Source organism: Dicentrarchus labrax, unplaced genomic scaffold (assembly GCF_905237075.1).
Source record: "Dicentrarchus labrax unplaced genomic scaffold, dlabrax2021, whole genome shotgun sequence".
NCBI lineage: Eukaryota > Metazoa > Chordata > Actinopteri > Moronidae > Dicentrarchus > Dicentrarchus labrax.
In genome coordinates, this window is record NW_026136719.1 from 14,404,320 (window position 1) to 14,421,518 (window position 17,199).

A 17,199-nucleotide genomic window follows, 5' to 3' on the forward strand; every position below is an offset into this window, starting at 1 on the left:
GTCAAGTGGAGCCTGTAAATGAAAATGCAAAGAACATTTCCCTCTCAGTGTGACAGCAACAAAAGTCCAAAGACAGCAGATCGATAGAGAGCATGGTCAAGGAACGATTAATTGAATTACTTTTTGTGGCAAATTAGTTCTAGGATTGGCACTATTTGCTGTTTTTCAATTTTAACAAAAACTGAACATAATCGATAGTTGTAATTTATTTCCAAGGGCTAATGGAGATAGATGTTTGCTTCCAAATCTTTAAAGTATAATTGCATTCTTGCATTAATTCTCAAGAAAGCAATTTAACTTCAACCTCAAGTGACAGAGGTTCTGCTTTAGATGTGTTTTCAAGTTGTAGAATAGTTTTGTGTAGGGCTGAAATTATGAAGTCGAGTAATTAATGAGTTGATCGACAGAAAAAACTAATCGTCAGCAGTTATGAAAATTGGTTAAGTGCATAACTGAGTAATTTTCTTTTCAAGGAAAATGCTAAACATTCTTTGGTTTCAGCTCCTTTTTTTGTTTCGGATTTTCTGTTTTATATCATTGTAAATGATAAATCTCTGGGTTTTGGACTGTTAGTAATTTCACATTTCTTATATATTTCCGATTACGTCTGTGTCCAGGATTTACACATTGTCTTGGCTTTCTTTCTTTTGTCCTCCTCTCCTTCTATTGTGTTTTTATGTAAAGCACTATTGCTTTGAAAATTGTTAAATAAAGTTTACTTACATTTAACTGGTTAAGACATTGTTTCTGTCTACACTACCAACAGTTGCCCTGCTTCTCTCTTCATCTCTCTCTCTCTCTCTCTCTCTCTCTCTCTCTCTCTCTCTCTCTCTCTCTCTCTCTCCCTCTCCCTCACTGGCCTGTGAGTGACAGCACATGTGCTGGGGTACATGGGAGGGCCGCTGCTGAAACTCTAACCCCTTACCCCGCGACTGTGAGACATACCCCAGCCATGGGCAGGGAGGAGCTGTGAGAGACAAACGCAGGGAGAGGAAAGGAAGCAGACAGAGAGGCTGCAAGAGCAAGTGGACAGAGAGAGAAGGAAAGAGACAGACAGGTTTCAAGGTTGGAGAGTTTGGCCTTTTTGCCCAGTAGAGCCACACAGGAGCCCAGTTCTTAGTGAAGAAGCCTAGCTTTCAGTGATCAGAGGTCTGTATATTCGGAGTTTCTGTACTGTACTGTGTACTGAGGATGGCGGCACGGATGTTGATGGTGTGTGTGCTGGTTCCTCTGCTCTATCAGGTAAGAAAAAAAATTGTCTCTTCATTGCTGCTGTTGATTAAAATGAACAAAATATGTAGATTTATTTGAGCTTTGAAGAACTTTTGTGTTTGTATTCTGTGTTACATCCAGTGTGAGCTGTCTGTCAATGAAAAGAGACTGAAAATAAAAGGTTAAATGTATCTAATGGCAGTTTTCTTGGACAATGTAATCTCCAGTTGTTGATTTTGATTAATTTTTGACTATTAAAGAACTTAGAGCATAGGTGCCTGAGCAATGGAGCTTGTGTAGGAGGTATCTCCACTTTCTGATTGCTATAAAAATGTCAATAACAAGTAATTGAACCTATGGATTGTTAGGTAAAGGTACTCCACTTGCACTTGAGTTGTCCCATGTGATACTGCCCCCCTCTCTTCCCCTTCTGTACGTAGGGACTCGGGTATAGAGTCAACCTACCTTCAGATTTTAGCCCAAGACTTTCCCTGCCCTTTCAGAGCGTGATCATGGTTAAAGAATGGCCTTTAGCTGCCCCATTCTTCAAATATACAGTTTATGTTTTTACCTGAGTGATGTCTTCAACCAAACATCAACTGATTTTCATCAATAGAGGCACCAAACTGGCTCTGCAATCAGAGGTTGTGGCTGATCTAAACATTTCATCCTTGTTGGAAAGAGCATGATGAAGTGTTTTGAGGAGGACGAGACTCCAGATGTGTACAGAGGGCTTAGGGCATCATTAGTAGCCCCTGTCGGCAGATGCCATTAAGGGATCTAAAATGGATGACAATGTAAACTGACATATTACCAACAGCACTTCTAACCGCCATCAGTCTTTCTCTCTGTTTGGAGTAGTAATGGAGCCCAGGTTGGGAGGGTGAGTGAGTTGGCCTCTGGTGATTCTTGAGAGAGGTCTTGCTATGATGTGCTCTATAATTCATTCTCAATGTTGCAGATGTTGTTTAGCTGTGGAAATGAATAATTCACATCTTCTTAATCAGTGAAGTGTCTCTGACCTTGTCCATTGTTAAAAGTTTTTTAAAAAGGTCCAATGTCTGTGGTTGAAAGTCTTTGTGGTGACATTATGCTGCTTTTTATTTTAATTTTCATGGTCCATGGTTAATAGATGGTAAAAATCCCTGAAGATATACAGTATGTTGTCTCTTTTGAACATGGTAGTGATTGATGATGGGGAAAACCAGTTTGTCACAGTGAGGCCAAAGCCCCTAATGACATAACACGAAAGATATTTCAGTCAAATCCTCAGGTCTGCAGTGATAGTTTTACTCATGATTATTCATGTAAACATAAATAAATAATCCTGTGAATGATCTGAAAGACATGTAAACCCTGGACCTGACCTTTAAGGCGCAGGATCCCAGTCCTCAGGCTGGAGGTAGATATCAAAGAACAACATAAGTTCTGTGTGGTGAGGCTGACAGAGGGTTAAATTCCACCTTCAAATGCCAGAGGTGTTACAAGTCCAAGAGCGGTAACAGGTTCCTTTAGTTTGTTCACTGTATGTAACAATCTATCTTTTGAGTATGAAATATTAACCCAGTGGAAGCTCGAAAGATGGCTCTGGAAGGTTTAACACTGACTCCTCCACATGGAACAGCAGCATTAGTTGACTTTAATGGCAACCCAATATCACAGCAAAAAGTAAATAATAATTAAATAATAAATAGATAAATAAATAAATTGCTAAATACACTCGTCCAGGGAAGCAACTGGAATCTGTTGAAACCGCTGTGAATCCAAGCTGACAACAGCTAGAGTGGCTGAGAACTCAAAAGATTATTTTTTTGGTGGAGTATCCCTTTAATAAGTAAATAGAGGACACACTACATCAATAATAGTGGCCTTTTACAGAATATGGAGGCCCTATTTTTACCTATTACTATGTTGGAAGAAGACAAATTGCTATGTACTAAACATGTTGGACAAATACGCAAACATTTTGGACATGGCTTCTGTTCTAGTAAATGCTTCAAAGTAAAAAGAATTTCAAAATTACAATAAATATATAATCAGAATGAAATTGAAATTTAACTATCAGCAGCTGTCTATCCAATCCTAAGGCTTTGATCAGTATCACCTGCTTTAAGTTCAAGCTGGTGTTGTTTTGAACTGGGCAGTGTTCGGGCCTGTTATGTTGTGGTGAGGAGTGGGCAGCAGCAACAGCTGTTCCCAGATGCATACGTGATGCCATTTGTCCCGCTCTGTAATCCCCCTTGCGGAAAGAGGAGTGGGCCGCTCCTGGACCATGAAATCGGGTACAAATCAAGAGTCTGTAGCAGCGGCCAGCTGGCACTAAGGTCTCACTCATCGGAAACAATCAGTCAGAGGATTTGGAGTCTGAATCACAGGTCCTGCTGGGTAAGGATACCTGCAGGCTGTTTTACACTGACTCGGGTTTCAGAGGGAGCAAAGGGTAGAGGGACAACTTGCAGATCATAAAAACTCGTCGACTGAACTCAATTTCCTTTCCTTTTTTTTTTGCCTCATTATTTTTTACAGACTGAGACATGGAAGACCAAGTGGTGACAGTTGCTGTTTTTGTGTCAAGCACAAGAATAAAGCAGTAGCAATGTTATGCTGGGTTTGTCACTTGTGCCATTTGGTATCCCAAATTAGTTAACAGAGATATAACAAAGAGCGTTGCTGAGTTACCACATAAAGAGCAAACCACATCTCATACAATTTTTTATAAATTGGTAGAGATTTTATGTTTAGATTCAATTGTTTGTTTCATTGTTACAATTAACAGAATGTATTTGATGATATTTCTTTGGCCAAAGTTTTATAAGGCCTCTATACTAGGAAGGAAGACGAGACGGACATTGTATTACGGTATTGATAGTAAATGTGTGTTTCTTTCACATCAAGACGATTCTTCCCCATCCTCTGTTACATAAAGTAATGATGTTACTGATCATATTTAGCTTAATCCACCACTTTAGGTGTCAGATAACATTGTTTTATACTTTTTAAATAACTCAATTTCTATGCCCCTATTGAGCCCTACTTTTAGTCCTAATTTTATAACCTTGCTCAGCATTCCTGAAGCTCAGACATCTGCTCCAAGGGAGATTCACACTTGTAGTGGCACCATAAATAGGGTGTCCATGTCCATGCCAGGCAGTCATGACTTAGCAAAGAGCAGGGGTGTGGGACCAGTACTGTTGGTGACTGACTGGTTGAATGTCTGTGCCTGAGGACCAGTAACAGAAGTGACCAGAGGGACACCTGTGCGACCTCTTGCCCTGTGGCTGAAGGGACTGTCAGGCATGCTGCAGGCATCACTTCTCGACTGGACAGTCTTTTCTTGGGTTATTTGAGTGACTGTTCCACTCAGACGCTCAGGCCGATACAGAATCCTCCTCTTACAGGGCTACACTTTTTAATAAAAATAAAAAATAAGAAATTAAGTTTCTCGTCTTAATGGTACACACATTGAACAAAACAGGTAATATAATTCATATTAGTGCAGGGTAACATGAAATGAATAAGATAAAACAATAGATACATTTATTTAATGATACTGTATGTATGCCTGTAATTCTGACCTCTCTTCGTCATTGTCATTATTGTTTCAAGTTATTATTTAATATTTCTTTCTGAATTATTTAATCTATGTAGGCCTACATTGACTATAACACAGTGGGTCAGTTAGTGATGATTTGAAGTATTTCAAATGAACCAGAATACTATCTACAATGTCACAATATACTTCCGACAGCCAACACCAGGGAGGTAGAATCGAACTTTCTCGAACTCGGTAAACACTCCTCAGCAGCAGCATGCTCAAAGGTTCTTGCTGAGAGGGCATATCATCCCCAAACAAGCTGTCCATACTTCTGTGAGGGCCCAAGGTGAAAGGTCAAGCTGTAAAGGTTTCTGGGAAAAGCCTCTAAAACAGTTGATCTGTGTGTGGTGTCATCGCTCAGCCTGTCAGAAAATTCACTCATTGGTCTAATTGGTAACATGACTCTTTGGTGTTACCACATCTTGGTCTGGAAAAAACATTATAGCAATGGCCGACACTTGGTGGGGCCACTATTCAAAACACAGTTTGATCTTAAGTTCAGACTGAAGTGACAGGAAAATACAATGATATAGAGTGTGTGTGAAAAAGGTGTGTGCCAATGTTGTTTTTTATCTGGTAGTAAGTAAGAGTATCTCTTAATGTTTTATATTCTGGAAAAGATGAAACACTTGGTTGATTTAGCCATGCCAGTGACAGCCGTCAGTCAGTAGGTCAGTCTACCACTTTGGTCTAGACTGATATACTGCTGGATTGAAATTAAATTTTGTACAAACATTCATAATCCCCAGAGGATAATCCTTTGGCTTTAATGATCCCCTGACTTTTCCTGTAGTGCCACTGATAGTTTGACCATTAGGTATTTTAGTGACATGGCTCGACAACTATTGGATGGCTCGCCATGGAATTTGGTGCAGATCTCCATGTTATGTCCCATGTTTTTGGTGATCCCTTGACTTTTCCTGTAGAGGCCCCCAGCAAAAGTGAAAAATATAATATATAAATATCTCAACATCTAAAAGATGGACTGGTGGCAACTTCTGTAAAGACACTTTTGATATCCAGATGATTTGTCCTAATCCCTTTGGTTATTCTCTTACTTTAGCGCCACCATGGGGTTTACAGGTTTGTTTTGAGTGAAACGTCTCGATTAATTATTTAATGGATTTTCGTGAAATTTGGTGCACTTATTCATGATCACCTTTGGATGAATAATAACTTTGGCGAACTTTGGTGAATTCTAATATTCTAATATCTTTCTAGGGCTACATCAGGTCAAACTTTTTTTGACCTACAAAACTAATAATATTCCCATCAACCCAACATTATTCATGTTTAGTGCTAATTTGCAGATTTTAGCTAACACATTGAGCTGTGTTAGATGAGAAGATGTTTCAGGAATTAGTACAGCCTTACAGGTTTAGCAGTCCCTCATTCTTTCATACTTGCTGTCATTTAATTACCATTTTTAATATGAGCTGAACAGTCAAATTCCTCTGAGCTGATTTGAGGGTTATTCAGATCACCTGTTGCACAGGGAAACAATGATTGAGAGCAGCTCGGTGCCTTTCCTTCTGAGCCAATCAGGGTGTGACGATGCCCATTATTTAGGACATAGGAGACATGGGGAACTGCTCACCCAGGGCATTCTGAACATTCCTCATCTTAGTGCAGACCTCCCATACTGTCAGTCAGAAACACTGGTCTCTAGGCCTTATTGGGATATCTTTGCTGTATGTTTTGTTTTCTGACTGAAAGTGATTTTTCAGTTAGTGAATATATAAGACCCCTTCCACTAGCTTACCTGCATCGGGGCAGATTTTAGTGCCTTAGTGGAAACGTTTTTCTCTCCTAACGATTACCTGCTGCCTCCAGGCTTTATTTTATTTATTGGTTTATTTTTATTGAAACCCCTATAATACCCATTTCCTTTTTAAAGAGATATTTGTTTATTATTAAAGAGGCATTTTTTCATTATGAAGGTCCTGTGAGATTTGTTTCTCTTCTCCATCAGCTGAGATCTGTGGAATTAGTACCAGCACATGGTCACTAGCATGGCTGACTCTTGGTGAATACAAAGCAGCACATTTTGAATTCTTTCAACCTCTTTTTGTCAAATTCATTTTTAAACAAAATACTTTTCATATTTATGGACTATCCTAACAAATTCCAAGGTCAGTCTGCAGTTGACTTTGACACATTCATCCTTTAACTGAATTTCCTGTTGTTCATTCGGTGAATAAAGCATGGTTTAGAGTTGTGCAACGTACAAAAGTTTTGCATCTTTTTGCAAAATTGCATCGAGGCTCACACGGGTATTCACCTCAATGTTAGAAAAATGTCATAAATCTTAGAAAGTGATATATCTGGAAATACGACTGTAATGCAGCTGTTATTGATGTTGAGGTTAAGTAACAATGTAGAATGTGTGCTATGCCAATGGAGGTTTGAGTTCCATACATGCAGAAGTTTTAAGTATGGAAGTAGTAATGGGTGACATGCACTGCTGCAATGTGAGTGTAAACATCTCTGTGAGATGACGATGGCTACAAAAAGTTAAATAGGTAGAGGTCGAGAATATAGAAGTCTAAGATTAGCCTGCCCTCTGACTCGGCCTGCAGATGCCAGCCATGGTTGCCATTCCTCCCTGCACTGTCCAGCAGAGTGCCAAAAGATCAGTATATCAGATCCCCTGCCCCAGAGACAAGGCATGGATCACAGGCCATTCACAAAATATTAACAAATGTATCCACCAATCCATTATTTAGTTTATGTATTTATGGCTCACTTCAAATCGACTGAAACAGGTTATTCATCAATATTCAGTTAAATTTGAGTAAAAACACAAAGACAAAACAGATCAAGCTTTTGGGAAAGTTCATACATCAACCTTTTTCTCATGGTTCCATGGACTTTGAGCTGTTAAACATATGGGAAGTAATGCTGGATCCAGTGAATTCCCACAGAGGAGACGGAAGCAACTTAAGGAAATGTGTATGCTTATGTGATGCATGTATATCAGCCTGTGTGTGTGAGAACACGAACATATGAGTGTGTCTGTGGAATTCCTACAGCAGAGCAGATCCGTAAGGTGACCCCAAACTCCCAGTCAGGTGCAGAGCTGAGCATAAAGGGGAATTTGTGAGTGTGAGTGGGAATGCGGGTGGGAAAGCGCAGGATCTAAATCCATAGTCGACAGCTGTTGTGTGAGTGTGTTCCTCACTTGTGAGTTGTGGGTGTATTTGTGTGAACGTAGTCAAGACAGCAATGTGGTGAATGAGGGCTTGTGAAATGAGCATGAGTGTTTGTGTTTCCTCGTCCTGAGATGAATTTGCACCCGGATCAAAGGAAGCTGACAAAGACATGTATTAGTGTGTGAAACCTGACGCTGTGGCCCTACATCCCTTCTGCCCTGGACAATCCCATGGATACCACATTTCAGACAGCTTCAGTACTACAGCTAGCATACAGCCATTACATCAGGCCATTGGGAATGTTATAGCTCTGAGGGAGACTCCTGATATGATTTTAAACAGCTGCAAATATCTTTAATGACATAATCTGTGTCCGCTGTGAAGGAGAATTACTTTATATGTCCATTTCTGATTAGTGCTTGTGAGTTTCATGCTGTCATTGTTTCCTTCAGGTGTGGAGCTCTGCAGAACCTCATCACAATGAAGAGGAGCTGCAGCCTCAGACCCTTTACCCTTGGAGAAATCAAGGCAAGGGAGTGGTCAGGGTAAAAAGGGACTGGATCATCCCTCCAATCAGAGTGCTGGAGAATAGCAAGCAGGTTCCTGAAAACCTTGTCCAGGTAAAAATGTAAAATAACAGCTTTCACAGCAGAATTTAATCAGTGGATAAGTGTCATTTCTGGTATAAATGGTACCCCTCAAGACATGTATTTAGACATATATACAATTAGTCTGCTTGGAACAATAATGTGTGACTGATGTGTGTTTTTTTCTGCAAAAAAGAATCATTTCCACAAATAATCATACTGTTATAACATTACAAGAAGAGACTTGTACAAGAAAATGTCTGGCAAACAGAAGCTATTTCAGGGAACATAAGCTGATGCTGCCAAGTTCAATAGGGCAGGACAAAGCCAGTAACATACACTCTTATATAGTAGCATACAGAACCAGCTTCCACACAGTGGGGGAAATACTACACAGTGGACGTACTAATTGTGAACAGGCCTTTTGTAACCTGTAAGCTTTTTGCCAAACAAAATACATAAATTAGTAAATAGTAATAATTGATCAAAATTATACTGAAAAAAAGGGTCTGGCGTTTTCTTCTGAAGACTAAATCCTCATGCAAATGCTTTAATGAGCTGATGGCTGATTTTGTATTACTCTTAGACTGTGTAGAGCTATACAGTACTGAATCCAGTTGAACCCAGTGCTCTACAGCCATGCACTGTAGATTGTAATTCTTCATCATGGACGATGACACATAACACAAACCAGTGTTTAAAAGAAATGTGAAATGTAAATGTTGTGTTAAGGCTGTTACAGACGAGCAGTAAGCCTATAAATGCTACCGTACAAGGAGAAATATTGAGCCACTTTTAAATGGTGATGAAAACGCAGCAGAGACACATGTCAAAAAAATTAAATCCAAAATGCATAAAATATAGACTCCTCGCTACCATTAGTTCAGAATCTCATTTCCTGCCATAAGCAAAAGGCCTCTCTGAGAACACTCTTGTGTCAAGGTCCCTAACTGTCAACCTACTCACATCTGGTGTTACGACATATGGTTTACAATCCTCCCCCACCTTACCATGATCATCAACTTTATCTCCTCTCTCTGTTTAGATCAAATCGGACAAAATCTTTACAGGTGAGGTGATCTACAAGTTAGAAGGACCGGGGGTGGACCAGGAGCCCAAGAATCTGTTTGAGATTGATGATAAAACAGGAATGATCCGGAGCAAGCGGCCACTGGACAGAGAGAAATACAACAGCTTCACAGTAAGAGTGCATTTATAGGAGTAACATTTTAAATAATCCAGAAAGACACTGAAAGGTGTTTTTGCGTAATCAAACAGAAGTACTTTAACACAAGCTACAATGAACCCGACAAGACCTTACAGAATGTGTTTTGAAGCATAGATCCATGTTAATGTCTTAAAGCATTTATCAGTGTCAAAGACACTAGTACAAACAGCCAGAGGTCAGTTTCCAAGGGCCTTTATGGGCATCTTGGGAGAAACTTGAAAATGTTTCAGACCAGATGACTGTGATGTAACCCATGATGTTGAACCAAACATCCTGCACATTTCTTTCTGCCATTTCCAGCATATGTTGTGTACATAAATTACCCACAGTCACCTTGTTGGATGTTTTCATCATGGAATGCATACGATTTGTTGTAATTAATAGTAAGAAATGACAATCTCATGAATGCAGTTTTTATTAAGAAACATTGCCTGTTTCTATCTGTGTGTTTGTATTTGTGTGTGTGTAGCTGAAAGCCTTTGCACTGTCCCCCAGTGGAGAGAGACTAGAGAATCCAACCACCATAGAGATAGTGGTGCTGGATCAGAACGACAACAGACCTGCCTTCACCCAGAGCGAGTTTGTTGGCACTGTGTCTGAGTTCTCAGTCCCAGGTACATCATGTATTACACACTGCATTACATTTAGTGTTACAATCTTAAATTTCCTTCCTGATGTAGCTTCGAAGATTTATAAAGTAACTTTGAATGACGTATAACACGTTTCCGGTAGTGTTTGACATATGATACAACAGTTTAAAGCTGCTACAATCAACATTTTACAATGGATCACACAACTACGTGTATGTAAAAGGAGTCACAGTGTGGTGATGAACCAACAAGTAATTATCACCTGATTCTGCAGTTCTCCTTAGCTCTACGGAGCTTTTTGGTGCCTTTCAGCTAATTGTTTTGGTTCACTCTTGCCACTCTCATCAGCATCATTTTCAGATGAAGCAGGCAGCTGTTTTCAGCAGTAAAGCTCTACAATCTGACTGTAAACTACCTGCCTGGCATAAACCAGCAGACAGGTAAAGTTAGCAGTTAGTTGGTGAACACTGTGGAGCATTCAGCCACTGGAGAGCCAGATATTTACCTCAGGAGTTGGAACAGAGCTAAAAGAGAAAACAATTGACCTATCAACTAATCAGCTTCAATGAAATATGTCAGTCTTGTGTTTAAAGCCATGTTTAAAGTGGCCAATAAGCAGTCTTAAGTAAAATATTCATACCTTAGATGCCATTTATCAATGGCTGCACTATTTATTTATTTAAACTGTTCTTGAAAAAGGCAGCGCAAAGTAGATAATGGCATTGCTAATATCACAACTAATACCAGATGAAAAACTGAATTGCATGCAAACCAATTGTTCTCATCTAAAGACACACTGTCTCTCCATTTTAAGAATAGTATGCTTTAAAACTTGTTAAATGTTTTGTAAATGTTGACATGTTTTCAGTGCAGTCCTGCTGTCTCAGCACACATGTCACAAATTGGTAATTCATTCTGACTGATCTTTCCCACTGACCGAAGCTTTTGATTATTTTTGACAGGCACGTCAGTGATGTCAGTGTCAGCCATTGATAAAGATGACCCTATGACAGAAAACGCTTATCTGAGCTATTCTATCATTGGCCAGGAGAGCATTCCTGCCAACGCTGTTACCAAGACTATGTTTGGTATCAACAACCAGACAGGAGCCATCTATACAAGAGATGTAGGCCTGGACCGAGAGGTAAAATACAGGTTAAGATTCAGCTGCAAATTTTTTCAATATGGTTCATTTCACTAAAACATGCTGTATTATGTTCTAGGTGGTGAAAAGTTTCAGATTAAAACTGCAGATTGCTGATATGGGGGGCATGGGACTAACAAGTGAAGGTGTGGCAATCATACATGTATCTGATATCAACAACCACGCCCCATGGTTCAGCCCTACCTCTGTGAGTGACAACAATATATGAGGGATATTTTCCATTTTTATTTAAAACACTTATGACAGTGATTTTGTCACACCGGTTTGAATCTTTCCATCTGTGTTTTGTGTATGGTGCATGTAGTACAGTATGATAGCAGTGGAGAACAGGGAGGACTATGAGATTGGCCGGGTGAATGTGACGGACAGAGATGATCGTGGAACAGGAAATTGGGAGGCCAAATATCTCATTGCCAACGACCCTAACGGCAACTTTGCCATCAGTACGGACCCTGCCACCAACCAGGGCGTTCTGACAGTGGTGAAGGTACAGTGTGCTAATCTGCTGTTAGCTGAAAGAGTGTGAAGGAGTGGTTGTGCTGATGTTAGAATGACCGCAGACTTTGGCTTCATCTGTCTGTACTGGGAGATCAGATATTTGGACTCTCATAAGCAAGCTAATTTCCATGAAATAACTAATTTATTTAAATTCAAATAAATATTAATTTATTATCAATTTTATGTCATGAACTTTATTCTCCATATATGTTGAATTATGTTGCCTGTAAATTAATTTGGCATTTTTGCCTATCCAACTGACACTAGCAGTTAATTGGAATTAAATAATTGGAAGAGGACCAATCACTTCTGGTGTAACAAGGATTTTGGAGATAACAACAATTTATTTCTGTGCACCCGCATTGTTCAGTCTGTGTTAGAAAGTATACACCATTCATAAGAAATCAACATACCTTTATTTTACATCCCAGTGACTTCCCAATTAAATGTGTTTTTCCCCCATAGGTTTTCAAGATTTTATCTAAATGAGAAAAGTATGTGTTCACCAAGATTGACTGATCTGTTCTGGGGCCCAGGAATAATTTGAATTTCCGACAGGGGTGGTATTGCCCTTCAAGTCAAAACGTGCATTGAGGCCCTCAGACACAACTCAGTAACACTCTCTAGTGGCTGAGTTTTGAATTACAAGTTACTCAGAAAAAAGAAAGAAAGTTAATTATTTGGCTTTACCTATATTTTATGCATGTTGGTAAATTAGTTAGAAACAACTCAAATTTACATATAGCTTTATCATTAATTCTGTATTATCAAACCAAGTTTTCCTTCCACAAACAGTCTGCTCTATTTCTTCATGCAGCCTTTGGATTTTGAAGCACAGAATGAGTACGTCCTGACTCTGATGGTGGAAAATGTCAACCCTCTGAGCAACAAGGCTCCCAACCTCCCAGTGAGCACCGCTACAGTGGTGGTGACTGTTGTGAATGAGAACGAAGCCCCACATTTCAGGGAGGACCCCATACAGATTGTGGTCCCTGAGTCTGTGGTTCCTGGGACTTTACTGAAAAGCAATATTGCCTTTGACCCTGATAATTCTGACTTGAGGTATGCCGCAGCCGCAAAACATGAGCCGTATTTTTGTGCTTTTAAGGATACAAGTAAACTATTTGGAGAATTTGTGTGTCTTTAACTCTTCCTCTGCTCTCTGCTGCAGGTATGAGATTAGTAGAGATCCTGAGAGGTGGCTGGACATCAACAGAGATACAGGAGACCTTACTGCCAAGAGAACCTTTAACATGCGATCTCCACATGTTAGAAACAATATCTACAATGCTGTTGTCAAGGTTACAGGTCAGTCCATATACTTAATCTACAGGTGAAACAAATATATATATTACTCCACATGGCAGGTTTTACACCTCTACTAAGAAAGAATACTTTTGTTAGACATAAACATTTGAATAAGCTGTTGTAACTTAATGCGGCACTGCTGTGTATGTATGTTCTCCTGTGCAGATGCTGATGGCGTGTCAACCACCGCCACAGTGGCCATCACACTGAAGGAGACCAATGATTTCCCCCCTCAGCTCTTCCCTCTGAGTGGCACTGTATGTAAAGATGCAGGCCGGATGGGTTCTGGTCTGGTTCTGACAGCTGTGGATGAAGACTTTCCTCCACATGCTGCACCCTTCACCTTTAATATGCCTGATGATCTGTCAATAAACTGGACTGTTATTCAAGTCAATGGTAAGGGGAGACCTCTGGGGATATGCAGTCTGCATAAATTAATTCCCATGAATCTCCTAAACTCACACATTTTTCAATTTTCCTTCCCTCTTCAGATACTCATGCAGTGCTTCACCCCCTTGTGGAGCTGGAGGCAAGAGAGTATGCGGTCACAGTGTTTGTGTCAGACTCTGGCAGCCCAGCTCTGGGTGCTTATGCTCAGGTTAATGTCACTGTGTGTCCCTGTGACTCCTTTGGAGATTGTAAGTCTGAGGCAGGGGCTATCCTAGGCTCCAGTGTGGGAATCAGCTTCATCGCTCTCATTATCATCATGGCCAGTATTGCCCTACTACTGTGTAAGTCTCATCTTAAATACTTCATTCAGTCCTGAAAGTCCTTTTTTTCCCAACAAGAATGTAGCAAATATGACCCTAGTTTATGATGTTTTCAGTTGTTTCCATTGAAAATCAAAAATATATTAGATCATTTATTATTATATTTTGGGGTTATTGGCTGTTGGTTGGACAAAACAAGACATTTTTCACTATTTTCTGAGATAGCGTAGATTAAACGATAGATTGATTAAAAAATAATCTGCAAATTAATCAATAATTAAATAATCATTAGTTGCAGCCTTATAACTGGATAAACACAAATTAATACTTGATGGTTTCCATCTGTTTGATTGCAGTGCTGCTTCTCTTGGCCGTGGCGGTGACTGCCTGTGGGAGACGCCACCATATCAAGAAAGGAACAGGCCTGCTTGTAGGGGAATCTGAAGACGACATCCGTGACAATGTCTTCAACTATGATGAGCAAGGAGGGGGTGAGGAGGATGAGGTAAGGCTGCACAGGTCTAGTGAAGTAACTAAATGAGGTCTATATGATCCCGTGGTCATAAAAGAAATTAACTAAACAACTAAAAATTATGCAGTTTGTACTGTGGTGAAGGAATTGTGACTCTGGAAATATTATATGAATGGTTGAGGAATGCAGTGGTACAATAGGACTGGTAGGACTTACTGTTTGTATTCAACTGTAACTTAATGGTATTTAATAGTAACTGATGGTCTACTGAGTGTCACTACTGATTCTGAAATGTTCACTTTTGTTGTTGTGGTTTTGTTTTGTCTGTTTTTCCAATGTATGCATATTATCACTGTATTCTTTAAGTACATGCATAGTTAATTTGTAGCCTCTTCCTCTCACCTTGCAGAATGCCTTTAACATCGACCTGCTATGGAATCCCCATGATGCACCTTCGACCCCGGGGTCCTACTACCCAGGCTCTGGTGTTCCTCGAGGCAAGCAGCCCCTTAGGAAGGATGCCCCGCATAACCTGCCCTCACCTATCTACCCAAGGAGGCCTCCCGCGGATCCCACTGACATCGAGGACTACATCAATGATGTGAGTGTCTTCTACCATGACCCTGTTTTAACTAAAACTACCAAACTATAATCTAAAGATATACTCACCAAAATTCTAAATACAAAACAGGAATTTACTATCACCCCAAAGGTTAATGACCAGTAGACAGACTAACGCTGGACAACTATATATAGATCTTGCATGTTTTCTAAATGCCTTTTATTCCATCTATAAGTCAAACTCTGCAGTTATATATGTATATATACTTCAAGAGAAACTTTTTGTTTACAGGAGTTGGGGAGTACTATTGCCTGTATGAAAACAACTGTATAAACCCTTTTGTGGCTCTAGAAGGAGCTTTTTGAAATAAGATAAATACCCTCAAGTGATGTCACTTAAGGCAGCATTAGTTGCATCTGAAGTTTGAAAATGAAATGAAAAGTGAGCGTAGCAGACCTCCGCAGCCTCCACTCCTTATCTCTGCCGGAGGCTAGCAGCTTGTGGCAACATTAGAGGTTACTAGCAACATTTCCAAATCTGCAGCTTTGACTGTGATTTTTTTGAGGAAAAAACTGACTATAAATACCATACATTACATTACTTTTTTTTTTAGGAGTTTATAGTGTTTTTACTGCTGTAAGTCTTGTATAGTATAATCTCCATCAATCAGAGGGTGGACCAGTAGCCTCTATTATCTCTAGTAGCCGTATTTGCGAAAACCAAGGTAAAAACATTCCTGTTTTTAGAGATTTTGGTGAATAAATTCAACTTTAAAAGTGAGAGGGAAAAAAATAATTATGGATATTTTTTTAAATATGTGATCCTTTCAGAGATAGATAACTAAACTTAATTTCCAAGAAGTAAAACAATGGGATTTAAGAATAGATGCAGTTGAAGCATTTTCTAGAACTTTAAACCAAAAAGATCTGCCAATAGGATCAGAGTAATATTTAATTACTTAATTAGTATATTGAATAAAAAGGTTTCAATTGTAGTGGATGTTATCCCAGCCCATTACGTTTTATTGGCATGTTCAAGACTCTCTGAAGTCTGTAATATAAAAAAAATACGTTGTTTTATTTCAAGACTAAATTATATCTGTAAAACATGTAATTTACAATTAAAACAGCATTCTTGTGGCACTTACTTTACCCTTATCAGCTAAAAAAAAACTTGTAATTTTGTCCCTTCAGGGCCTGGAGGCTGCAGACAACGATCCTAACGTGCCTCCATATGACACAGCCCTGATCTACGACTATGAGGGAGAGGGTTCGCTGGCAGGCAGCCTCAGCTCCATTGCTTCAGGAAGTTCTGATGGAGACCAAGACTACGACTACCTCAACGACTGGGGACCACGGTTTCAGAAACTGGCCAACATGTATGACCCACGTTAAGGTGGAAAGCACCTGACAGAGAGAAGACCTGTGTGATCCACCGCCAGTTAGGGAGACAGATCATGGATAAGATTTGAAGCGTGCCAAGGAAAAAAAACAAAACCATGGGCCTTTAATCTAATGTGCCTTGGGTTTTATTGAGGATCATTTGGACACAGCTGACAAAATGGCTCATTGCAAAGTTTTGTGGTTAGCTCAGGAAAAGTGAATGAGACAGTAAAATCATGTGTTGACATGATCAGCCACGGGGAAAGGCGCTGTGCATGCTACAAGGCAAACAGAATGTGTGTTGAAATGATTGTCCAGGTTCGGTTTTGTTTATCCTCAGACTCAGATTGCTCACTAATGATGCATACAACGAGCCTGAAATATAAGAAATCTTTTAAATGAATTTCTTTTTTTTTTATATAAGTGATTATTTTATAATATACATTTACTTTGATATTGATTTTGTTTGTTTTTGGTGATTTTTTTGCATCACAAATCCTCCATTCCAGCCTCTGTTAATCTTTTTGGAAGCCATCTGAGCACAAAATATTACTAAACAAAACATACCGTACCACACAATATTCTGTAATCTAATTGTTTGGAGGTGAAGACTTTGAATTGTGTTTTTTTTTAGATATGTTCATCGAATTTAAATTTTACTGGTGTCTACAGAATAAATGCAAATCTTTTATTTAGAGTGTGTATTGTTCATTATCAAATAAGACCCTCTTCATAGGC

At 39.5% G+C, this 17,199-nt stretch overlaps 1 protein-coding gene across 1 annotated transcript; it reads left to right on the plus strand.

Moving 5' to 3' along the window:
• The first annotated feature begins 949 nt into the window (after window positions 1–949).
• cdh15 (cadherin 15, type 1, M-cadherin (myotubule)) lies at window positions 950–17,156 on the plus strand. Its single transcript, XM_051379536.1, has 14 exons — window positions 950–1,242; window positions 8,412–8,579; window positions 9,592–9,747; window positions 10,244–10,388; window positions 11,327–11,508; window positions 11,588–11,716; window positions 11,834–12,016; window positions 12,845–13,089; window positions 13,199–13,335; window positions 13,501–13,731; window positions 13,827–14,066; window positions 14,402–14,550; window positions 14,927–15,118; window positions 16,273–17,156. Exons 1-14 carry the CDS (start codon window positions 1,192–1,194, stop codon window positions 16,471–16,473), a joined length of 2,409 nt encoding a protein of 802 aa, XP_051235496.1. The 5' UTR covers window positions 950–1,191; the 3' UTR covers window positions 16,474–17,156.
• The last annotated feature ends 43 nt before the right edge of the window (window positions 17,157–17,199 follow it).